This window comes from Aquarana catesbeiana, linkage group LG01 (assembly GCF_042186555.1).
Source record: "Aquarana catesbeiana isolate 2022-GZ linkage group LG01, ASM4218655v1, whole genome shotgun sequence".
Classification (NCBI taxonomy): Eukaryota; Metazoa; Chordata; class Amphibia; order Anura; family Ranidae; genus Aquarana; species Aquarana catesbeiana.
In genome coordinates, this window is record NC_133324.1 from 630,122,178 (window position 1) to 630,148,093 (window position 25,916).

Consider the following 25,916-nt stretch of genomic DNA (forward strand, 5'->3'; position numbering starts at 1 on the left):
GATACAGACATGGTCTGACCAGTTTGATGTGGAAAAACTCAAATGACCTACACAGAGCTCTGACTTTAACCTTATCGAACACCCTTGAGATAAAGTGGAATGGTGATTGTGAGCCATGTCTTCTTGCGCAACATCAGTACCTGACCTTACTAATGCTCTTTTGACTGAATGGACACAAATTCAGACAGACACACACTCTACAATCTTGTGGGAAAAGTGGAGGCTGGTATGGTCCCAAGGAATGGGGGGGGGGGGGACACAGCAACTCTCTTAATTCTCATGGCTTTAGAATGGGAAATCCATCAAGCTCATATAGGTGCGATGGTCAAACTTTTGGCCATATAGGGGTACATTTATAAAGCAGTAATTATGTCCTTCATTAAACATTTACTGCTTTAAAAAAAACATAGTGTATATTAAAAATACATTTTGTAAGTAAAATATTATTTAAAAACCCCGTAAATAATATATTTGGACAGAAATTATTAATTACATTTCTTTTATCATTTTTGAAATGTACAGAAACATGTCATGTTTGGATATTAACTTTAGGCAATTCTATAAAATATATAATGTTTAAAATTATGTGACCCATTTTGAAAGTTTCACTGGCATGTAGCATGCTTCAAGCATGAAGCAAGGAAGCAAGGAATACAGTTAAACAATCTTTATTAGCTCTTCATACACAAATATAAATAGTAGTTGTGAGACACTTTTACGGGCATATCAATAAAAAGTTAAAGTAGAACTATAGACAAAACTTATTTTTTTTGGATAGAGCAAGTCAGGGTTTTAACCGCTGTCTCCATCTGTGTGCCATTGCGGAGATTTCTCTTCACTTTCTGTCCCATAGCCAAACAAGAAGGAGAACAGCAAGGAGAAATCCCTGCAAATTAGGGAATCCCCTGGGGACCCCCAGATCATCAGAACTATTTTTTTTTTTTTTAAAGAACTATAAATCTCTTTAGTTTCACTTACTTTAAGATCAGCTTTGGGCAGCTTGTCTGCTCAGTTTGTGATAATTCAGGAATAGACTTTTTACCTGATTTACTAGATTTTTAATAGATTTTGCAGGCATTGAAATCCAGGAGCGAGCAGATGGATATAAGTTTTGGCTATTGTAAATGTTGAACCATTACATTTGGCAACTTCTCTAATTACAGTCTTTTCTTATATTCAAATCATGACTATTCTTACAGAGCACCGCTAACTGTAGCCACTAGTCTTCCTCCAGGAACCCTACCAGCTGCAGCCATCATTCTTCTACCTCCACCAGTTTTAACCACTTGTCTTAAGCTGGCCAAACACCATACAATTTTCTTATTCAATTTTCTTTAGATTTACTTTCAACTATGTAGTGCAAGGGCCTGCCTGTTTGTATACAAATTGAAAGTGTTTAGGTTTGACCTTCTATTATATGGTTTTGGTAAATCAAAGAACAGTCATACACGAAAATTGTATAATGTATGGCCAGCCTTATTCAAGGGCCATAGTTCTTTTACCCTTCCAGCCATGTCCAGCTGTATGTCTCCAGGGGGTCTTCTGGGCCTTGTATTCATGACCACTGGTAGGCGTTAATGCTACATGACTACAGTATATTGCACCCATGCAATTTGTAAACTGTATTTGCCCTGCAGTTGACCTCCACCTGACTTGTTTCAAGATGATTTTGCATTGCCATAGACTTCTATGAGAGGGGCCCATCAACCCAGGCCTTAATAATATAAATATGCAATGAAGCCTTAATAGAATCAAAATGCTGCTTGTTCTTTTTAAGATCAGAAGATGGCAGTTTAGAATATTTTTTTAGGAATCTTCTGCATGCCTCATGGGTATTTACCCAATATATAACTAACTGCAGTCTGCGAAAGGCCACAAGCAAAACATGGAGGATAACATGAAGGTGGGCATGATCCCTTGTGCATGTTTCTACGCCATGACATTTGACTGGTGCGGCTACCACACCCTGCCGAGGCCAGACAAACAGAGGAGCAAGGAGAACGCACATGTTTTCAAATCCCGTAAATATACCTTTTAGCATGTGACTGGGTGCATCACAGGCACATAGAAAATTCTGTGGGGATATGATTTTGTTTGTAAGGTGTGTACACAATATGATGGTGTACTGTATGTGAATATCCTTCAGTAAATCAATCCCTTTTGCTGCCCCCATGTACCAGTGTTTAACTTCTGCTCAGTGTGTACAGTATGTTTATTCTTGAAAAAGACGGGACTTACCTAACAGGTTTAAATATATCCAAGGTTAATATTGACACCTAACAAATTTAAGTGATAGCTCAAGGATTATAGAAAGGACAAACTTCATGAGTGTTGCCTGTAACCTTGAATCTGCTTTTATGTCCATGTGTATCAGGCCTAAAGCCCACTGTGCGTTTTCTGTATAAGATACTTTTTTTAATTACATTGCTACCTACCTAATTTGCTAATTGCTAATTACCTTAGAGGTTCTGAACTGTATGAAACCACTTAACCTATTGCATGTTCTTGCAAAATGTTCTAAAATTGACCTAAGATTTTAATATTTTATTTGTTACAATATACTATATTACTATGCCATTTGTTAAGGACTGCATATTTTTTATTATTGCAGGGGGGAAGAAAAGAGTAAAATATATGTAAGCAGTTTCAAAATAAATGGAGGAAGACCTTCCCAAGGAAATTCTTATAATCCAAATGTTTCAAGTCTGGTAAGGTCATGCATTTTTTTTTTCATAAACGAACATTTTGGGGTCTAGATAATGCAGTAACCCATTGCAACTAATCATCTACTCTCTTTCTTTGTTCTTATTGATAAAAGGCAAAATTTGATTGCTATGGACTACTGTATTTTACATGCTATTATTCCTTTTTTTGTATTGTGTAATTCAGCAAATAAATTCAAATGCCTCTTTTTTCCACCCAGCATTTAAGTACAGTTGGATAGCCCAGAAGACCTCAATTGCTGAAAGCTTGATAAATGAAGTACAGGATGTTTCCCCAGAACATGATTTTTTTTTTTTGATAGGCTCCTATTTAACCTTTTTTTATTGCTTAGCCAAGACTATCTCAACTTCTAGTGCATAGCCTCATGCATAACAAAGATTGCCCAGGCCACTGAGCCTTCCCTCCTATTCCTCAGAGGTTAACAAACTGTATACTGTAATACTATATGTAAATCCTGTAAGTGCCAACTTGTGGGCTTATCCCTTCGCTGGTATATGTATTTCTCTGAACTCTCATGCTAGTTACATTTTTACAGAGCTTAAGAGAATGCAGCTACCACTATACGATGCTGGGCCTTCGAGTGTAAGATACAGAAGCAGCAGATTAATTTGCAGCTGCTTTGCTTGCCCCTCCTGCCCAGTCATGGAAGGCTTTGTATGATGTGAGCCCATTCACAAAAGTCTTTTGTAAATGGACAGTGGAGGGGAGGGACGGGCAGTCGTCACACAGCAGGCACATAGCGATAGCTGTACTCCCAGTGCTTAAGTTAGTAAATAGTAAATAAAAGAGAGGTGGCATACATCTCACTGGACCCAACCCCCCCTAAGCCAGCAAATTCTCAAAATTGATCCATTTCCTGGAGTCTTTTTTTTTAAAAAAACAATCAATTCTGGGGAATATATCATATTGCAAATGTGGTGAAACAGAGAGGCTGAGTAAATGCCATGAAAGAGCTACCTATACATGCTGATTTTCTGTGTTTAATAAATATGATATAAGTACAATTATTAACAGTTGCCTCAAAAATGACTCTAAAGGCATTATAAACTGATCATGTGTTTTCATGATGTCATTTGTTGGCCTGTACACTCAGCTATAGTAGAGTAAGTTTTCACATTCCTGTGTCAGAAGTTTCTGTTCGTGTTTAACCCCTTCCCACCCCCACACTTTAGTCGAAAGACAGCTACAGCGCAGCTCCCCAGTTCCAGTTCTGGGAGGGTGTCCATGGGCATCATCCCAGCACTGCCCTTCCCACAGGGCCCTTTACCATGTCATCAGCTGTGTCCAATCACAGCTGGTCACATGTAAACAGACTTGCCAGCTTTTGGCAATCCTTTCCTCACACAGTGTTGCATGACTGCGCAATTGTCATTCAAAGTGAAAGCACTGAAAGCTGAAAATTGGCTGGGGCAGGAAGAGGGTGAAAGTGCCTGCAATTGAAGTGGTTAAACATGAGGCATGCTGTGTGGCACAGCACAGGTTAATGCATAACCTGTGTCTGTAGTGTGAGAACTGAGCTCGCTATTACTATATACAGTAAAATCTTGGATTGAGAGTAACTTGGTTTGAGCGCGTTTTGCAAGACAAGCAAAATTTTTAAATAAATTTTGACTTGATATACAAGCGATGTCTTGATATACAAGTAGCATTATGTCACAACTGAGTATAAAAGAGAAGAGAGGCGCCTCTAAGTGTAGCAATATGGTTACATTTAATGAAGGTACAATATTTAGCAACTCACATGGTTGATGATTAAAACAGGCACATCTAAGTATGTAGGCATCCGGGGTAAAGCTGTCCACATAGACAGTCCTCCGCACCGTCATCGACGTCATCTCTTCCACTCTGCGCTCCATGAGCTGTTCAAGCCTCGCTTTCAGATCGTTCTACTGCAAGGTAGACTTCTCAGTCACGATTACAGACTGACAGTGGTGACAGCCGGCGGTGCGGAGGAAGGTCTATGGGGACAGCTTTACTCCGGATGCCTGAATACTTAGACGTGCCTCTTTTAATCATCAACCATGTGAGTTGCTAAATGTTGTACCTTCATTTAATGTAACCATAGTGCTACACTTAGAGGCACCTCTCTACTCTTTTATACTCTGTATCTACTGCTGGATTTTGCTTCTAATCCCCTCGTAGAGGCTTCCATTTGTGGATGGACATTTTATGGTTACACAACCTGGTAACATTGCTATAATCTTTTTATATGGACTATAAACTGAAGCAACCTGGTCACATTGCTATAATCTTTTTTATATGGACTATAAACTGAAGGACTTATGAATAAATGGTTGTGGAACAAATCATCTGAGTTTCCATTATTTCTTATGGGGAAATTCGCTTTGATATGAGTGCTTTGGATTACAAGCATGTTTCCGGAATGAATTATGCTCGCAATCCAAGGTTTTACTGTATATCCCAAAATTCCTGTGTTTCTCTGTCTAGCGCTCTGCAGGTGAGCACTACATAGTAATTAGATCTGATACAGACACAAAAAGGCAGAGTAGTAACAGAGATTTCACCTTGCTGGAAGAGATGTGTTTTTGTCACATTAACACTTCCAAATTTGTGATGTAACACAGAGGAAAGGGCTACGCATGCACTGGACGCCGTGTGACATGGAACAAGAAGTTGTATTCTCCCTCTGGTGAACAGAGATATGCTACCTTGTCAAACTGCAGTCACAACAAGTGAGCCAATCATTACAAGGTAAAGCAAACAGCATAGGGAATATAGCTACAATAATACCTAGGTAAAACAACAAACACATTTGGAAGTGCACAATGCCTTTAACAAGGCTTTGTTATCAATGGGTTTTCAGTGTGCAACTGTGACAAGCCAGAATAATTCAATCAAGCAAAGTAAAGTACATGTACTTTTTAGAAGTCTATGTTACACTTAGTAACTCATAGATGCTTTTGACAACAGGTTGCCAATGAAAAGAGCCTTCTTCAACTCAACAAGAAAAAATGGGAGTTTTCAAGAGCCGACATGAGGCTGCCAGAGTTGAGCTATGGTCATTTACCAGAACTTAAAGGCACAGAGGGATATAATTTCTATAGTGGTATGCCTTTATTTTTTTTTCCTTACCTCATGCTTTTCTAAAACTTTTTCCCAATAATATTAGTATTGGTATTGATATACACTCACTGGACACTATTAGGCACACTTGTTCAATTGCTTGGTAACACAAATTGCTAATCAGCTAATTACATGGCAGCAACTCAATGCATTTAGGCATCTAGACTTGGTGAAGGCGACTTTCTGAAGTTTAAACCGAGCATCAGAATGGGGAATAAAAGTGATTTGTGTGACTTTGATCATGGCATGGTTGTTGGTGCCAGATGGGCTAGTCTGAGTAATTTGAAAACTGCTGATCTACTGGGATTTTCATGCACAACCATCTTTAGGGTTTACAGAAAATTTACCGAAAAAGAGAAAATATCCAGTGAGCAAGTTGTGTGGACGAAAATGCCTTGTTGATGTTAGAGGCCACAGGAGAATGGGGAGACTGGTTTGAGATGATAGAAAGACAACAGTAACTCAACTACTTCTTACAACCAAGGTATGCAGAATATAATTTCTGAATGCACAACACATTAGACCTTGAAGAAGATGGGCTACAGCAGCAGAAGACCACACAGGTGCCACCCCTGTCAGCTAAAAGCAGGAAACTGAGGCTACAATTTGCACAAACTCACCAAAATGGACAATAGAAGATTAGAAAAAACATTGCCTGGTCTGATGAGTCTCAATTTCAGCTGTGACAATTAGATAGTAGGGTCAGAATTTGGCATAAACAACATGAAAACATGGATTTATCCTGCCTTGTATCAACAGTTCAGGCTGGTGGTGATGGTGTAATGATGTGGGGGATATTTTCTTGGTACGCTTTGGGCCCCTTAGTACCAATTCGTTTACGGCCTACCTGAGTATTGCTGCTGACCATGTCCATCCCTTTATGACTACAGTGTATCCATCTTCTTGTACAAAGGTTTTTATTGAACAAATAAGTCAACATATCAGTACAAAGAGATAATGACACATTTTGTGTACATATTCCAGAAAATGGTAAGCTGACATTTGTAATGATCTAGAAAATTAGAGTCTGTGACAGGACATCAAATTACAATTGGCTATATATGAAATCAGCATACACTGGCACCCGAAGTACCAGGGTCTGCCACAGTTCAAACATAATGGTAGCTATAAATGTAATGTATGTAATACCAACTGAAATAAAAAGATGAATGTATAGAATAGCTCATTAATGCAAAAAATAAACAAAACAAAAAAAAATAACAAGTGTTCATGAAAGAGTTCACAACATGTGTCTGAGCCCGGTAGGACAAAGCCTGTGGGCTATAAAAACTCAAAAAGGAGAGAGTAAAGAGAGAGAAATTACAGAAAATAGAATCCGAAAAAGGGACAAGACAAAAATATAGAATATAGGAAGTGGGGGAAGTATCAGAAAAGGGAGAAAGAAAAAGAAAAGAAAAAGGGGGAAACGGGTAGTCCACGCAGTGGGGAGGATGGAGCCATACTAAAGGGAGAGTAAAGTCTAATCAAACCGGGAGGGGTGGGAATATGTTACCCATGGTTGCCAAACTCGAAGGAATTTATCATGCGTGTCTGATGCCACTGCCGTCAGTTTTTCTTTGACCATAATATCATTTATGCGGTTTTTAACTGCCTCAAAGCTGAGAGACGGAGATTTCCAGGCCTTTGCTATAGTTAATTTAGTTGCAGTAAAAATATGGGATGCCAATTGGCGTTCTGGTCTTAGCAGTTCCACAATCGGTTTCCCTAAGATCGCTTCAAAAGGATCCCTTTTTATATTGGTATGGAAGAGGTAGCGAAGCAATGCATAAAATCTAACCCACAATCTGCAGACCCTGGGGCACTGCCACCAAATGTGTGCCATCGTACCCTCCCGGGAACACCCGCGGAAGCATAAAGGGGAATAAGTTGGGATGAAACTGGCCAATCTGGCTGGAGTGTAATACCATCTATACAATACCTTGTAAGCATTTTCCAAAAAAAGTATGTTTCTGGAACATTTGGACAGTGTGATAGTCATGACCTGCCAGTCCTCAGGGTCCAATCTCTTCCCCAATTCCGCCTCCCACTGAAGGTGGTAAGGTCGCAGGGGTGGTCTTTTGGAGCATATTATAGCCGCATATATTAAGGAAATCAAGCTTGAGGACTGGGCTTGCGATCTGCAAAGACTTTCGAAGGGAGTTAACATGTAGGGGGTGGGTTGAGCTTTTATAAGGGTGTGGAGGAAATGGGAAATTTGTACATAGCTGTAGTGTTCCCTAAGGGGGATATTGTGGGAGGAGCGCAAGGCTGCAAATGGGATTAGCTTAGTGGGAGTAAGCATAGAGTGGACATCGATTAAATCATTCTCAATCCACCACGAAAATTGCAATACATTATCTCGGCCTGGGGGAAATAGTGGACAATGAGAAAGGCGCAACAAGGGAAGGTGCGGAGAAATCAAGCCCGCCGAATATTTAACTGAGTCCCATAAGCGAAGAGAGTGGGTTAGGCATGGGCCGATAGTGGTTGGGCGATGGGCTGGAGGGAGCCAAGGAAGGGAGGCTAGTGGTATCGGATATGTATCCACCAGATCAATAGTGGCCCATAGTGGAAATTGCTGCTTTTCATGAAGGTGAGATAGTGGGGCAATAGCCGCTGCCGTATAATAGGCATGCAGATTGGGTACCGAAAGGCCACCATTGATCCTGTGAGCATATAACACCTGCCGATTAATCCTAGGTTTTAGGGAGCCCCAAATAAATTGCATGATTTTGCGTTGATGTACACGGAGGACATATGAAGGGACCTGGACCGGCAAGACCCAAAAGTAGTATAATAGCTTCGGAAGATATGTCATACGAATGGTCGCAATCCTCCCGAACCAGGATATTGGAAGGGTGGACCAGGAGTCAAGCATGGCCGTCAGTTTGCGAAACAGTGATGGGTAGTTGGCTTGGTATAGATCAGTGTATTTTGGAGTGAGCCAGATCCCAAGATAGGGTAGCGCTTCCAACCATTGGAAGGGGAATATGGATTGCAGAGTCCCTAACACAGAGGGGGATAGGTTGATAGACATTGCTCTAGACTTAGTAGAGTTAACTGATAGGCCCGAAAAGGTAGCAAAAGTATCTAAGAGTGAAAGCAAATTCCGGAGGGAAATTAATGGTTTAGTGATGGTCAGCAGGATGTCAGCCACAAATAGTGATAACTTATGCGGAGTGCCTGCCACCTCCACCCTCGCTATGTCAGGGTGGGATCAGATGGCCTCCGCTAAGGGTTCCAATGCCAGGATAAATAAAAGTGGGGAAAGTGGGCAGCCTTGGCGGGTACCCGGTGTTATGGGGAAGATAGTTGATTCAAACCTGTAATATTTCACCTTGGCTTGAGGAGAATCATAAATTGCAGAAACCCACCGCATAAAGGAGGTACCAAATCCATAACATGTAAGTACCTGTGTCAAATAAGGCCATGACAGTGTGTCAAAAGCTTTGTTGATGTTTAATGACAAAAACATTGTTTCTAGGGACCTGTTATGCTGTATTTGAAGCAGGCGTCTTATAGCGTCTCCAGCTTGTCGTCTTGGGACAAAGCCCACTTGATCTTTTTTTATTAAACGTGGTAGGAAGGAGTTGAGGCGGTTGGCCAGGATTTTGGTTAAAATTTTCATATCAATGTTGATTAGCGAAATTGGCCAGAAGTTAGCCCACGATGAATGATCCCTGTCAGGTTTAGGAATCATTACCACGTTGGCAGTCAGCATATTAGATGTAAATGATTGACCGTTCTTAACTGAATTATACATAGTAGTTAGATAAGGGGCAATGACATCTGCTAGTTTCCTGTAATAAAGTGCCGTAAAGCCATCTGGGCCGGGTCTTTTACCCACCTTCAGTTCCTGGATACATTGGAGGACTTCCGAGACTTGTATGTCTCGATCCATCAGAGATGTGTGGGTTTCAGACAGAGAAGGTAATGATAGGTTTTTTAGAAAGGCATCAAGGCCTTGAGGGGAAGAACGCTCGGGTGCTGAATACAGCTTAGTAAGGCGATACCGGAATTCTTCCAGAACTCGTTGGGGATTGCCAGTAAGAATATTATGATGGGTACGTAATGTAATAGGAGCAAACTTGGGTGCAAAGGTTCGCAATCTATTAGCCAACATTGCATTTGGTTTGTTAGCCTTAACATACCACTTTTGTCGAGCCCAGCGCAAAGTGCGTTCCGCCTCGTCAGTCAAGCATAAATCAAGCTCTGTACGTGCCTTGTCTAGAAGTTTGCGATTAGCAGGGGTAGGGAATTGTTTGAATGTCGCTATCAGAGCCTCCCATTTTGACTCCAATTCAAGACTTGCCTGTGCCCTCTCTCTTTTGCGTTTGGATGCTAGGCGAATAACCTGGCCCCGTAGCACTGCCTTATACGCTTCCAGGGCACAACAGGAGATGCAGAGCCTGAGTTGAGGTCAAAATATTCTACCGAGGCCTTATGGATATCTGCTAGGATTTCTTTGTAGGACAACAGTGAGTCATTCATCACCCAGGGTGAGAATTGTGGTTTACTGAGTAAAGAATTACAGACCGTGAGAACTGGGTCATGGTCCGACCATGGGGCCGCCAATATAGAGGTTGATCTTATTAGGGGAAGGTGTTTGCGAAGAACGAACATGTGGTCTATCCTAGACTGTGAATGATGAGGGTGGGAGTAGTGTGTGTAATCCCTGCCCAAGGGATGGAGTTCCCTCCAAACATCAACTAATTCGTTATTTTGTAGCGAGTGCGAAAATTGTTTAGCTGCTGGGTGGGGGATTTATGATCCGAAGGGTAATTATCAAGGGAGGGATTCAATGACACATTAGAATCTCCTGCTAGAAGTAGTGTTCCTTTTAGGTGCGGCCTTAACAGGGCGCAGACATGGGTCAGAAAAGGGCCCGGGTTTTTATTCGGGGCATAATACGTCATAATCGTAACCTCGGAATCTTGGATAGTTCAATTTTTTGTTGTTTGAGGTATTTAAAAATCTTGACTCGTTTCTGGGGGGAGTTCATGCCCTGAACATTCAGGGGCAACCAATTAAGGGTCATTTGTACAAAGGGAGGTTCGTAGCATTACTCCAACCAAACACCCCGTGGACTAAGGGAAAAGAAAAGAAAAAAGGGGAGAGAAAAGCAGGGGAGAGAGAGAGCAAAACAGAAAAAAAAGATAATTGCACTTTGGAGAGCTCGGATGAGAGCAAACCATAAGATTGTAGATGCAACTTTTCGTGGGTTGTATATCCCACAAGTGGGCGGGACATTGGCCGAGATTGCCATCTCAGCCAAGTGCCAACACATGGGGGGGAGCAGTGATCCTAGTATGCAACAATGTAAACATTAAAGATATATTGTGCACAGAGCCTAAGAAATGGCTGGTAAAACAATAAGCTAAATCCAGCATGAACAATGAAAAAACAAAAAAAGGAAACTCTCAAAATAAAACATTTAAAGATAACTTTATATAAAGCTCTCAGGCATCCGGAGACGACAGGCAGTCTGCCTCCGACTCCGGGCAGCCAAGGAATCTTGCACGACTCCGCTACTCCAGCAGCCCCCTCCAGCCCACAAACAGAGCTGGGGAGCCACCGCGCGGAAACCAAAGCCATCACCAGATTAGTAGACTTATATTTTATCCCCTACTAACATAAATACATGACCCCCTTCCCCCTCACTTATAAGAAAAAACATTCACAAAAAGAGGAAAAAAAATAACATAACTTAAAAAGTCAATTAGAAAACTTCAGGTCATCTTTAGTGTGGAGGGGGGGGGGGTCAAACAGATCCGCCAGTAATCCAAACGTCTTATTCAATACGTCTTAGAAATAACCATATACACCCTCCACCGCCATCTCTCAATTGGGGAGGCCTATTGTAGGGTGGTTAATACTTCCTCCTGGGCGAGGGACTGGATACAGATCAAGGTGCCAATAAAGGAAGGGGGGGCAATCCAAGTGTTCCCAAATGGTTAGGGTGGTAGGCTAACAGGTAGGTTTTAAGCCTCGGCTGAGGCCTATGGGTGGGCAGAGAAAGAATTCCAGAGTAACACAATTATAAGCCAAGTACCTTCAACCATTATTGGACTTTTTAAAGCGTTGAGCCTGTAGGTCCCTCAATGCCTGGGATCCTGGCTGAGAGCGCTGTGAAGATGGTCGTGGAGGCCTGGATGGTCCTGGCTTGGAAGAGAAGGCTGTCGCTTCCATCTGGGACATGGGGAGGTCCAGCTGGAGGTCCTGGAAATGTCAAGTCAGATGAGGAGGTAGCATGGAACTGGCGACCCAAGTGGGAAAAAGACAACTTAAAGGGGAATCCCCATCTATATTTAATCTCCTGGGACTGAAGAACTTGAAGATAAGGTTTAAGTCCTCACCGTCTGGCTATGGTGACCGGAGATAAATCAGCAAATAGCTGTAGAGAGTTGCCTTGGAAGGAGAGGCTTTGTTGGTTTCTTGCAGCTTGAAATAATTTCTCTTTGGTGCGGTAATAATGAAACTTTATAATGACATCACGCGGGGGGCCATCTGAGGGTTTGGGCGCCAAGGACCTGTGAATACGGTCAAATTTGAGCCTCTCCACTGGGATCTCGGGGGCCAATTCTTGAAAGAAGACAGTGGCTGTGCCCTGTAGATCCGTGATATTCTCTGGGATACCACGTATGTGCAAGTTGTCCCTGCGGGCTCTATTCTCAGCGTCCTCGAGTTTATCTTTTAGGGCCTCTATCTCGGCTGACATTTTATCCACCTCCTCCTCAAGCCCTTCCAGCACTGTAGTAGTAAGGTCCATGCGTTGCTCTAATTGATTGGTGCGGTGACTTATCTCTTTAAGGCCCCTCACCAGGTCTGAGGAGAGCTTACGAGAAGCTGCAGTTATTTCATCCCTCACTATTCTGCGGAACATGTTTTCTGAGTCCGTGGGGTATGAACTCCGCAGATCCGTGGAGAATTGATGTAAGCTATCCGCCGGGGACGCTGGATCCTCAGCTGAAAGCTGAGTAGCCTCGTTCGACTCCGGAGGCCCTGATGCCATCTTGGATCTCCCTTTATTAGGGCCTGAGGGGAGCCTTTGGGGCTGCCGGCTTTTAGGCTTGTTTTTAACCGATCGGTACATTACCAACTGCTGCCTGAGGAATTCCGGATCCCGGGGAGGTCTGTAAAGTGCGTCCCCTCTGGGTCTGTGCAGCGTTCGGCCGGTCTTAGGTTTCGTCGGCGCGGAGCGAGTGGATTAAGCAGCCATCTCCGTCGCTCACGCGCATGCGCCCCCCCAGTGTATCCATCTTCTAATGGCTACATCCAGCAGGATAATGCACCATGTCACAAAGCTCAAATCATCTCAAACTGGTTTCTCAAATATGACAATGAGTTCACTGTACTGCAATGGCCTCCACAGTCATCAGATCTCAACCCAATAGAGCACCTTTGTTGAATCTATGCCACAAAGAATTAAGGCAGTTCTGAAGGCAAAAGTGTGTCTAACTCGGTACTAGCAAGGTTTACCTAACAAAGTGGCCAGTGAGTGTATAAACCCCTTCATAGCAGCTACTGTTTCCTTAGAACCCCCTGGGTTAGGTCACTTTACTTAAGCAATTGTGTGTTATTTCAAACCATGTTATGTTTTAAAAGCTGAATCCCAGGCACAAAAACTTTAATTGAAATATATTCCTCAACAGCTGCAAAGAATATAAATCTACTTTGTGTACACTAAGGCTGGGTTCACACTGGTCCGATAAACGCTCCGACATTGGGAGCTAATGTCGCAAGACGTGTGAAATTCAATGTTTCCCTATGGGAGCCGTCCTAACTGGTCCGACACAAGTCGTTCCAACTTTAGAAATACTCCCTGTACTACTTTGGTCCGACTTTGATCCTACTTCAGCCCATTGACTATTATTGAAGTCGGATCAAAGTCGGATCGCCGTCTCGCATGATCCGACTTCAGCATGCGACTTGTGCTCAGATGATCTTGAGGGGGAACTCCGTGCCAAATTTTAAATAAAAACCCGGCATCAGTTCCCCCTCCAAGAGCCTATCAGGCCCTTGGGTCTGGTATGGACCTTAAGGGGAACCCCCCTACGCCGAAAAAAACGGCGTGGGGGTCCCCCCCAGATCCATACCAGACCCTTATTCGAGCACGCAGCCCGGCCGGTCAGGAATGGGGGTGGGGACGAGCGAGCGCCCCCCCCCCCGAACCGTACCAAGCCGCATGCCCTCAACATGGGGAGGTGGGTGCTTTGGGTGGGAGGGCGCCCTGCGGCCCCCCCACCCCAAAGCACCTTGTCCCCATGTTGATGAGGACAAGGGCCTCTTCCCAACAACCCTGGCCGTTGGTTGTCGGGGTCTGCGGGCGGGGGGCTTATCGGAATCCGGGAGCCCCCTTTAATAAGGGGGCCCTCAGATCCCGGCCCCCCACCCTTTGTGAATGAGTATGGGGTACATCGTACCCTAACCCATTCATCTAGGGAAAAAAGTGTCAATGAAAAAACACAGTACACAGGTTTTTACAGTAATTTATTAGGCAGCTCCGGGGTCTTCTTCCGACTTCGGGGGTCTTCTTCCAACTTTGGGGGTCTTCTTCCGACTTCGGGGGTCTCTCGGCGTCTCCTCCCGGTGTCCTGATCTTCTGCCGGCTCCTCCGCTATCTTCTGCAGCTCTTTTGCTAGCGGTGGCCCAGACTTCTGCCTTCTGCTCTTCTTGTCTTCTTCCCTCTTCTTCTAATGTTGACACGACGCTCTCTCCAGCTGGAATTCTCTCTGAGCGCTCCGCAATGGACTTAAATAGGCGGTGACCCCACCCCCTTATGAGGTCACTGTCCCAAGGCATGCTGGGACTGTGCCTTCATAAGGGGGCGTGGTCAACATCACCCGGTGACCACGCCCCCTAAAATGTCACAGTCCCAGCATGCCCAGGGACTGTGACGGCAAAGGGGGCGGGGTCACCGCCTACATAAGTCACATCGGAGCGCTCAGAGAGCATTCCAGCCGGAGAGAGCGTCGTGTCAACATGGGAAGAAGACAAGAAGAGCAGAAGGCAGAAGTCCAGGCCACCGCTAGAAAAAGAGCTGCAGAAGATAGCGGAAGAGCCGGCAGAAGATCAGGACACCAGGAGGAGATGCCAGAGAGACCCCCGAAGTCAGAAGAAGACCCCCGGAGTCGGAAAAAGACCCTGGAGCTGCCTAATAAATTACTATAAAAACCTGTGTACTGTGTTTTTTCATTGACACTTTTTTCCCTAGGTGAATGGGTAGGGGTACGATTTACCCTATACTCATTCACAAAGAGTGGGGGGCCAGGATCTGGGGGCCCCCTTATTAAAGGGGGCTCCCGGATTCCGATAAGCCCCCCCTCCCGCAGACCCCGACAACCAACGGCCAGGGTTGAAGGGAAGAGGCCCTTGTCCTCATCAACATGGGGACAAGGTGCTTTCGGGTGGGGTGGCCGTAGGGCGCCCCCCTGCCCCAAAGCACCCACCTCCCCATGTTGAGGGCATGCGGCCTGGTACGGTTCAGGAGGGGGGGCGCTCGCTCGTCTCCACCCCCATTCCTGACCGGCCGGGCTGCGTGCTCGGATAAGGGTCTGGTATGGATTGGGGGGGACCCCCACGCCATTTTTTCAGCGTAGGGGGGTTCCGCTTAAGGTCCATACCAGACCTAAGGGCATGATATGCCCTTGGAGGGGGAACCCATGCCGGTTTTTTATTTAAAATGTGGAGCGGAGTTCACCTTCAAGATTCATACCAAACACATTGCCTGGCGTCCAAGTTGGATCCCCGTTCATTGAAAGTCGGACGCATGCCGGCTTCATGTCGCAGGGCAAAGTCAGATCCAAAGTAGGACAGCTGTCGTGTCGCACCAGTGTGAACCCTGCCTAAAAGCCATTGCAAACACGATTATTATCTTGTAAAGCAATTGTAACTTCCTCACTGGGCTGTACATATCCCATGCAGAGATTAGAGCTGTGGGATGGACCCAGCAGGCCCCACCCACTACAGGTTGCCTGCAAAAATCTACAGGAGGGGTAGAAACAAGACCAGTCACCATATACAGGGAGAGAGAACAGCAGTGACTGGTCTTTATTACAGACAACCTTTCATACTGGATTACTGCAATGATCTGAAAGAAATACAAAAATCAAAATTTCAATAAGGAATACCCATGTCTCTTATACTATGCTATTTGTTTGTTTATCCTGGAGTGCAGTTTTAAAGCTTTAGGTTATATATATATATATATATATATATATATATATATATACAGTGGGGACGGAAAGTATTCAGAACTCCTTAAATTTTTCACTCTTTGTTATATTGCAGACATTTGCTAAAATCCTTTAAGTTCATTTTTTTCCCTCATTAATATACACACAGCACCCCATATTGACAGAAAAACACAGAATTGTTGACATTTTTGCAGATTTATTAAAAAAGAAAAACTGAAATATCACATGGTCCTAAGTATTCAGACCCTTTGCTCAGTATTTAGTAGAAGCACCCTTTTGATCTAATACAGCCATGAGTCGTTTTGGGAAAAATGCAACAAGATTTTCACACCTGGATTTGGGGATCCTCTGCCACTCCTCCTTGCAGAGCCTCTCCAGTTCTGTCAGGTTGGATGGTAAACGTTGGTGGACAGCCATTTTTAGGTCTCTCCAGAGATGCTTAATTGGGTTTAAGTCAGGGCTCTGGCTGGGCCATTCAAGAACAGTCACGGATTTGTTGTGAAGCCACTCCTTTCGTTATTTTAGATGTGTGCTTAGGGTCATTGTCTTGTTGGAAGGTAAACCTTCGGCCCAGTCTGAGGTCCTGATGAGCATGGAGTTCTATAAAATGATCTGTTCTACTTCCATTATAGACTCCATTAAAGAGGAAGTAAACCCTGATGAGTTTACTTCCTCTTTGTTTCCCTACAAAGGTAAAGCATAATGAGCTACTATGCATCGCATAGTAGCCCATTATGTGTCACTTACCTGACAAGGGAGCCTGTGATGGCACCGCTGTCCCTTCTCCTACAAAGCGCCCAGCTTCTTTCCGGGAATTGCGGCTCCGGCCCTGTGATTGTCCGGAGCCGCGATGACGTCACTCCAGCACATGCGCGCTGGTGCCTGTCTTTTGGAAATATCTCCTAAACCATATAGGTTTAGGAGATATTTCTTGCACCTACAGGTAAGCCTTAATCTAGGCTTACCTGTAGGTAAAAGTGGTCTGTAAGGGTTTACAACCACTTTAAAATGATAATGCAGAGTGGTTTTACAGAGAAAGTTAGACAACTCTACACTCAGATTTTAGATAGAGAAAAAAAAATAGGTTGCAATTTAGCAATGAACTTATGCAATATCCAAAAATGGCTTATGTTTTAGCTTATATACCTCTTTAGTATTTGGTAATTAGAACTGTAAAGCATCTCTAAATCCAAGTACAAAAATGTAATATAGTGCAGCAGTCCATAGATGTGGTTGGCTACAATAGTTTTTTTTTTCTCAGGCTTTTTTCCCTTTTTTTTGTCTGGTGATCCTGTGAAAAACATACTTTCCTTCCTTTGTCGATTACACTCACTAATTCCCTGTACACATGATTCGAAAAACTGGACGACAGATCCGCAGTTGCAAGTAGAACTTGAATAGGTTGCTAAAGTTATGAAAATTCTCATACGACAGAGTACAAATTCAGAAGTAATGTAATGTAATGTGTTGTAGTGTATTTGTATTTTTTCAGGCGACAACGGTACTGATTAAACGAAAATCGTATGATCTGGTATCGTACAAAAAAAAAAAATTGTGCTTGTCCGATCGGATAATATCGGGTAAACTGTCGTGACCGGCAATCGAAAGCTGTGTACTGGCGGTATTTTTCATACGGTTTTCGGATCGTGTGTACAGGTTATTAGGCTCTGTTTACATTTTGTGCATGCTTGCACATGCACATCAAGGGTAGAGCAGCCTTACTGGTGAGTTAAGCAGAGGAGAAAGACCCCAAGCTTTTTCTGAAATTGTGCCACACTGAATCGCAATGGTGCTGCAGTGCGTTTCTCTGCAGGTTGGGAATGCACATGACTTTATGCCTGTTCCCCAGCCACAGAGATGTTAACCTAGCCTTACTCTGTTCAATGCCATTATATGGGAGGTGGGAGAATTAGAAACGTTTTAAGCTTCAGGTCAGTACACAAGAAGTCACAAGGATACTGCATTTTTGGCAAGAATAACCAATATTTTCTGTACTTGCTAAATACAAATTGACATGGAGATGGTAAAAAAGCTTAATTTTATTTTTTTTTGTTATTGTAATTAACTACTGTCAGATGAGTAATAAATTATTTTGTAGTTCGCAGTTCAAAGTTGGGAAAGAAAGAGAACAAGACAATCCCAGACTCCCGCATCCCTTCTCTTGCTACAGTTGATACTCATAATTCAAACACAGCCTTACCACAGGTGAGACTATTGTTTTATACAATCTGCTGTGAATAAAAGCAAAAAAAAAATCTGTTTGCCAAAATGAATTAGCGCTAGGTGTCAATACATATCCATACACTTCACATTAATAATAAAAATAGTGCAATAAACAATATGTTAAAATACCAATAAAGTGCCAATAGTAATAATGTGCAATAAGACATAAAAGCCCATTAGTGTCCTAAAATGATAATTAATAAATGTGCTTGGGAATCCTATTTGACCTGCTCCACACAATTCACGCAGAATTTCCACTAGTAGTAATGTGCAATAAGACATACAAGTTTATAAGTTGAACATCTTAGTGCAATTGGCACTAGATAGTGGGAAGGCCTGCAGGGGTACTCAATTAAAAGTTTTCAAAGGTGAATCTGTGGCGCAGTGTTTTAAATAATATTTAATAAAAATCTGTTATTGTAGTGTACTGAAGATACTTTGTTCATATATCTGCAAGAAATTTAAAATGAGTACTTGTACTCTATGTACAGAGAAATTAGTCCTATGGGCCCTCTTACCCTCCCACTTCCTGGTTTCTCTAAGGCACTGGTGACATAGCCAGGGCCTTACGGATGCACCCTGGGAAGGCTATGTCACCAGTGCCTTCCAGGGAGATCTTGTTCTAAACTATGGGATCTTGGGGGGGGGGGCTTTTTTTTGTTTTCAAGCGATAAGTGTAAAGTCATATGGTGCATTTTTGAGATGAGGTGCTTGATGCTATACTCATTGGGCGAAAAACCTCCAGTATCTCGCAATACTTCACAGTGGTCAGGTTTATTAAAGGGGGGAATGAAGGTTCCCTTACTAGCCACTATCAAAAGGTGGGTTGAAGCCTAGTCTGAAAGCTAAAAACAATCTCAGAAAGCTACTTTCCTGGACAAGCGAGGTGCAAGTAGTACTTGGAAATATTCAGAAAAGATGTCAAGTTAACTTTAGAAAAATAATAACTCATTTGTGTCATATTTATTAGGTACATTAAAAATAACTTCTTTATTTTTTTTTTTCCCTTGCAGTTTTCAGGGAATCTATTACCTGACACCCTGGATATTTCAGAAGCAAATTTCCCACCAGTAGAACATTAAAGGATCATTTAAAATAGGTTCACTTGACTAAAACAGTTTGGATCCTTCCAATTTACATTAACCGCAGTAATGTAAAATCAGTGTTCCTAAATAATGATCATTATGAAACATCTGGGACCTTATCTTGGATACAAAATGCTAATTCAGCATAACATCAAAATTTATTTTAAAAGACGTTATGTTACTGAATGCTGCATGAAGGATGACATTGATTTGAATGCCTCTGATTAAAGACAACATTTTTTTTTTTTTTTTTACTTTTGTATATTTAAATTTGTATATCGGGGAAAAAAAGCTTGCAGCTAAAAGAAAATTGTATTGAATGACTTATTATTCTTGGACCTCTGCGGACTAAGGAATCAGATAAGTCTCAATCTCCACTACATTCTGAAATCAAGTGTGTATATTAATGTAATATGCACTCTTTCCTTCAAATGTATTCATTCTAAGTATGAACTCACTGTCAGACAACATTTAATCTCTTTTATTTCATCACATGATGATAAAGAACTAAATATGCAGACACAATAATATATTCAAAATAAAGTGCAAGAAGCAATGATGGTGTATGTAGTGCAATAACACAGTATATTTATAAAGGTCAAATTGTATTTAATTGTTTTCTCACAGAATACAAGGTTTCCAGTCTTTTCTGCCATATAGGAGAAAAAAATTCTGAGAATTGCACAGAGAATTTATATCACACTAATGTAATATTATCAGTTTTTTATTTTTATTGCACCTTGTTTTTTTCTATATTCTTTTCATTAATTTTAACATGTCTTCCTTTCATTTTGCATACTCTACTTTAACTTTCCATCTCCATTTAGAACTTTTATATGATGACAAAAAGGTTAATGGCAAAAGATTACATACACGGCGGCAAGGTGTCACTGCTGCACCGGATCACATACCTAGTATGTGATCTGACCAGTCAGCGGCCCGTTCCGACTGTGAATATACAAAGCGGGAGCTGATCTGCGGGTACCGCAGACTCAATGTCCACCGGCACCCGCCGATCATCCAGCACAGAGGCAGAACGACGGTCTGCCTATGTAAACAAGGCAGGACAGGAGGGAAGGCATGGATCCTGTGTTCCTGCAAAGCAGGGACTAGGATCAATGTCTTTCCCTAGTAAAAGCACCTCCCACAGTACACTAAAACACTGGCTAGGCACACAATTAACATTTGATCGCCCCTGATGTTTAACCCCTTCCCAGACAGTGTCATTAGTACAGTGACAATGCATATTTTTAGCAATGATCATTGTTCCCAAAAAGTGTAAATTAGTGTCCGACTGTCCGCCGCAATATCGCAGTTCCGCTACAAGTCACTAATCGCCGCCATTACTAGTAAAAAAAAAAATAAAAAATATATATCCCATAGTTTGTAGACACTATAACCTTTGCGCAAACCAATCCATATACGCTTATTAGGATTTTACTAAAAATATGTAGCAGAATACATACTGGTCTAAATTGATGAATAAATTAGATTTTTTCATTTTTTTTATTGGATATGTTTTATAGCAGAAAGTAAAAAAACATTGTTTTTTTTTTCAAAATTGTTGGTCTTTTTTTGTTTATAGCTCAAAAAATAAAAACCACAGAGGTGATCAAATACCACCAAAAGAAAGCTCTATTTGTGGGGAAAAAAGAAAATCAATTTTATTTGGGTACAGTGATACATGACCACGCAATTGTCAGTTAAATTAACGCAGTGCCGTATCGCAAAAAATGGTCTGGTCAGAAATGGGGGTAAATCTTCCACAGGTCAAGTGGTTAAGAAAAGCTTTCTAGTTGGTTACCATCAAATGTTTTTGTAAATTCATCAATCTTCCTTATGCTGCTTTACTAATTAAGTGATCCACACATTTTTACATTTATGCTGTATTTTTTATATACTGTCATCTAATCACTTTTACAGCGCTCAGAAGCCCCACCCCTTCCGCCGAAATCACAGTGGTTCCTAGGGCTCTCACTTGGCAGCCTTGGACCACAATAAGTGGTCAGGACAGCTGCCCACAGAGAAGATAAAGGGATTTTGTTCCCCCATCTCCTCTGTGATAAATGCTGTTGTAGCAGGGAAGCTGATGAAACACAATCTGTGTTTGACCATCTGCTTTGAAGAGTGCCTGCCACTGCATAAAGCTATTACAAAGGGACTTCTTAATTCTCTTGTAATAGCAATAAAGTTAAAGAAGTATTAAACACAAAAGCAAACATTTATTATATTGCAGGTTACCAATTCTTAGATGTGAGGACTGCATGTTTCCTTTTTTAAGGTTTTATTTCCTTTATTTTCACCAAGTGATCTAGCCAGTAAGTCTGTAAATGCATAGGATTAAGTCCCTATAACGCTGGGTTCAATTGAAAATAATTGCTTCCAATTCTTTACCAACTTGGTCTTCACATTGCTTGATGTAGAGAAAAAAGTTACTCATTCTTTCACATACTTTTTTTGTTCTTTGACATTTGACTCAAAAGTCTTGACAACTTCAGGACCATCATGTTACAGCCCCTTCCCGTTTAGGCAATTTTTCAGTTTCCAGTACTGTAATAGTTTGATGGACAATTACTTGGCCATGCAATACTGTACCCAAATTAATTTTATTTTTTGCCTTAATTGTTTGGAAATAAAAAAAAAACTGCTGGTATTGAGGTGTTTAAAATATAAATTAAGGTGCACTTAAAATGTGTTAACAAAAATGTATTGAAAAAACAATTCCACAATCCTTGGTGGTCCATGGCACTATATAAGAAAAATCCCCAAAATTCCAGAATCATTGTTTGTCAGTGGCACTTTACAGTTATGTTCATAAGTTTCCATACCCTGACAGAATGTATGATTTCTTGGCCATTTTTTAGAGAATATGAATGATAACACAAAAACTTTTCTTTCACTCATGGTTAGTGTTTGGCTGAAGCCATTTGTTATCAATCAACAGTGTTTACTCTTTTTAAATCATAATCACAACAGAAACTACCCAAATGACCCTGATCAAAAGTTTACCTACCCCAGTTCTTAATACCGTGTATTGCCCCCTTTGCCCCCCCTATGTGGTATTTGTGGATGAGGAGCTTTATCTTTTCAGATGGAAAAGCTGCCCATTCCTCTTGGCAAAAAGCCTCCAGTTCCTGTAAATTCTTGGGCTGTCTTGCATGAACTGCACATTTGAGATGTCCCCAGAGTGGCTCAATGATATTGAGGTCAGGAGACAGATGGCCACTCCAGAACCTTCACTTTATTCTACTGTAGCCAATGACAGGTCGACTTGGCCTTGTGTTTTGGATCATTGTCATGTTGGAATGTCCAAGTACCTCCCATGCGCAGCTTCCTGGCTCATGAATGCAAATGTTCATCCAGTATTTTTTGAGAACATACTGCATTCAGCTTGCCATCAATTTTTACCAAATTTCCTGTGCCTTTGTAGCTCACACATCCTAAGAACATCAGTGATTCACCTCCGTGTTTTACAGTAGGAATGGTGTACCTTTCATCATAGGCCTTGTTGACTCCTCTTCAAATGAAGTGTTTATGGTTGTGGCCAAAAAGCTGAATTTTGGTCTTATCACTCCAAATGACTTTGTGCCAGAACATTTGAGGCTTGTCTCTGTGCTGTTTGGCGTATTGTAAGCGGGATACTTTGTGGCATTTGCGTAGTAATGGCTTTCTTCCGGCGACTCGACCATGCAGCCCATCTTTCTTCAAGTGTCTCCTTATTGTGCATTTTGAAACAGCCACACCACATGTTTTTAGAGAGTCCTGTATTTCACCTGAAGTTATTTGTGGGTTTCATTTTGCATCCCGAACAATTTTCCTGGCAGTAGTGGCTGAAATGTTAATTGGTCTACCCGACCGTGGTTTGGTATCAACAGAACCCCTCATTTTACACTTCTTTAACACTGCTGATTGGCATTCTCAATTCCTTGGATATCTTTTTATATCCCCTTCCTGTTTTATACAGTTCATCTACCTTTTCCTGCAGATCCTTTGACAATTATTTTGCTTTCCCGTTGACTCAGAATCCAGAAACATCAGTGCAGCTCTGGATAAAAGATGCAAGGGTCTGTCAGACCCAGAATCTCATTGACTTTTTATACACACACACTAATTACAAGCAAACAGATCACAGGTGAGGATGGTTACCTTTCAATAGCTATTCAACCCCCTTTGTGTCAACTTGTGTGCATGTTATCAGGCCCAAATCACCAGGGTATGTAAACTTTTGATCAGGGTCATTTGGGTAGTTTCTGTTGTGATTATGATTTTAAAAAGAGTAAACACAGTTGATTGATAATAAATGGCTTCAGCCAAACACTAACCATGAGTGAAAGAAAAGTTTTTGTGTTATGGAGTAGCGGAAAGATTAAGAGCCACGCAAGCTCTTTACCACTGGTTTAATAATGCAAATTACATAAATCCTATTTAACATTTTGACTGTTTCAATAAACAATGAGACAGTTCTATCTCCTTTTCTAAAAATTATTAAAACAAATGTTTCCCTTCTTTATTTAGTATATGTAAGGATTTTACTGTAGTTTTAGACCACATGATTTTTGCAGGGCCCAGCAGGTCAGGGGGCCCAGTGCGATCTGTCTGCACAATTATATTTAGAGACAGCACTAGCATTGGTCATATACTTAAAAAAAAAAAATTATGTATATATTGTACTGAAACATGTAACATGTAAAGTAGTACACTGCGATATTAGCTATTGTTTGAAAATGACAGGGATCTCAACAACAGTATCGCTTTTAGGGCTCATTCACACCATATGTACATGAAAACAAATGGGAAAACTTGCAGAGACAAAAGTTTACATCAGTTTTCATACGCGTTTCAGTGAATTTTTCATGCATTAGTTGTGTTCCCCCAGTCATGCCACAGTGTTGATGTCATGTCAGTTTTTGTTCCGCACACAAAACTGCAAACATGTTGCAGATTCCTGCACAGAAATAATCTGCGTGTGATACCAGTGTTGTGTGTGTGAACAGGGCATATGGAGAACAATTGTTTTTTTGTGCTCTTGCAGAATGTGTGCAGAAAAACTGATATCTCTGCACCATGGTGTGAACGAGGCGTTAAAGTTGAAGTAAATCCATCAATTTGACTGTTTCCCAAAACAGTTACATGCAAGGCATGCCATGAGTGATAACTAGAAAAAAACAATAAAAACCCCTAGCGCAACCAGAGAGTAGCTGAATACTCTAATTTCCCTAAAGTCTGTCAGGAGAAAGTTTGATGAATATCTGCACACTTGGAAAGGCTGCAGCTCTTCTTAAGAGAATATTGGATTGCTCTTGTATACTGAAAATGAGATAAGAAGGAGAAGGTGTGGCCATCTAAGTGTATCGAATTTATTATTAGGGTGTAAAATCAAGTAAAAAGAATGCACCCACAGGATGATGGGGGGTTACATGGGCACATCATGTATCCCAGCTAACGATGTCCGGGTGTCCCGATGGAGATTGAGAGGAGTGGAAAAAAAAAAAGGCCCCCCTTGTTCCTTGGGGTGGATGGAACAGGCAGGGGCCGCTACAGACTCGGCCCATAAGCACACTGGAATGCAAGCCAGTGTTCTGTCAAAATAGCCAATTCATCAATATCTCCAATTACATCACATTCGGTTACTGTAAAGCATCAGTAAATGGAAATTTCGATGACTTGCCATTTTGACACAACACCGGCACATGCTGTTTTGACACAATAGTGGGTAACAAGGAAAAAGTTGACGCCGCGGTGGCGGCCATTTTATTGGTTAGTATTGGAGCGGACTAACAATATCCGCTCATAATACCATGCACCGGAGTCATTGAAATCTTAATTTACTGACGGTTTACAGTAACCGAAAGTGACGTACTTGGAGATCTTGATGAATTGGCTATTTTGACGGAACACCGGTGTCAGGCTGGAGCCAGGGTAAACATGTTACCACCCATTGACTGACATCACTTCCACCCTGACGTTCCCCTGGCTCCAGCCTGACAGTGGCTTGCTTTCAGCATAGTTATGGGCCGAAACTGCAGCAGCCCTTGCCTGTTCCATCCACTCAACGATACGACTGATGGGAGACTCTTTTTTCCACTCCTCTCCATCTCCAGCGGGACACCACACATTGTAACACATTGCTACCATCGGAATCTCCTCTCTGCTGCCAGTGTACCTACATCGTGCTTTGGGAGCCAGACAGCTGGAATACATGATGTGCCCGTATAACCCCCCCCCCCCCAATCCTGTGAGTGCATTCTTTTTACTTGACTTTACACCCTAATAATAAATAAGATACACTTAGATGGCCTCGCCTTCTCCTTCTTATCTCATGAATGATAACTGTCACAATTGCTTATAATCTTAACAGAACTGTCAAGTCAATCAAATGGCTGGTGTCATAACTGATCACATGTGCAGCACCATGACAACTACAAATCAGACAGCTTCCTTGGCTGTGAAGAAGAAGGTTTAGTTTCACTTTAAGATGGATATTAAAAAGCCAGGGGCCTTATTTATTTCTATAGGGATTTATCACATATAGTTACACTCCTAAGTACAATGTTGGTTATAGAAAATATTATTGCAGATGTTAAATGTAAATGTTTCTGTATTG

General features: G+C 41.9%; 1 protein-coding gene across 2 annotated transcripts in view; it reads left to right on the forward strand.

The window, feature by feature from the left end:
- Positions 1 to 23,982, forward strand: part of CDKL2 (cyclin dependent kinase like 2) — an 88,134-nt gene extending 64,152 nt beyond the window's left edge. For both annotated transcript variants that reach the window (XM_073601020.1, XM_073601019.1), the window contains exons 10-13: positions 2,612 to 2,708; positions 5,656 to 5,791; positions 18,103 to 18,209; positions 19,241 to 23,982. In XM_073601020.1, coding sequence (XP_073457121.1) covers positions 2,612 to 2,708; positions 5,656 to 5,791; positions 18,103 to 18,209; positions 19,241 to 19,309 — 409 coding nt within the window. In that variant the 3' untranslated portion in view covers positions 19,310 to 23,982. The remainder of the gene's footprint in view (positions 1 to 2,611; positions 2,709 to 5,655; positions 5,792 to 18,102; positions 18,210 to 19,240) is intronic.
- The last annotated feature ends 1,934 nt before the right edge of the window (positions 23,983 to 25,916 follow it).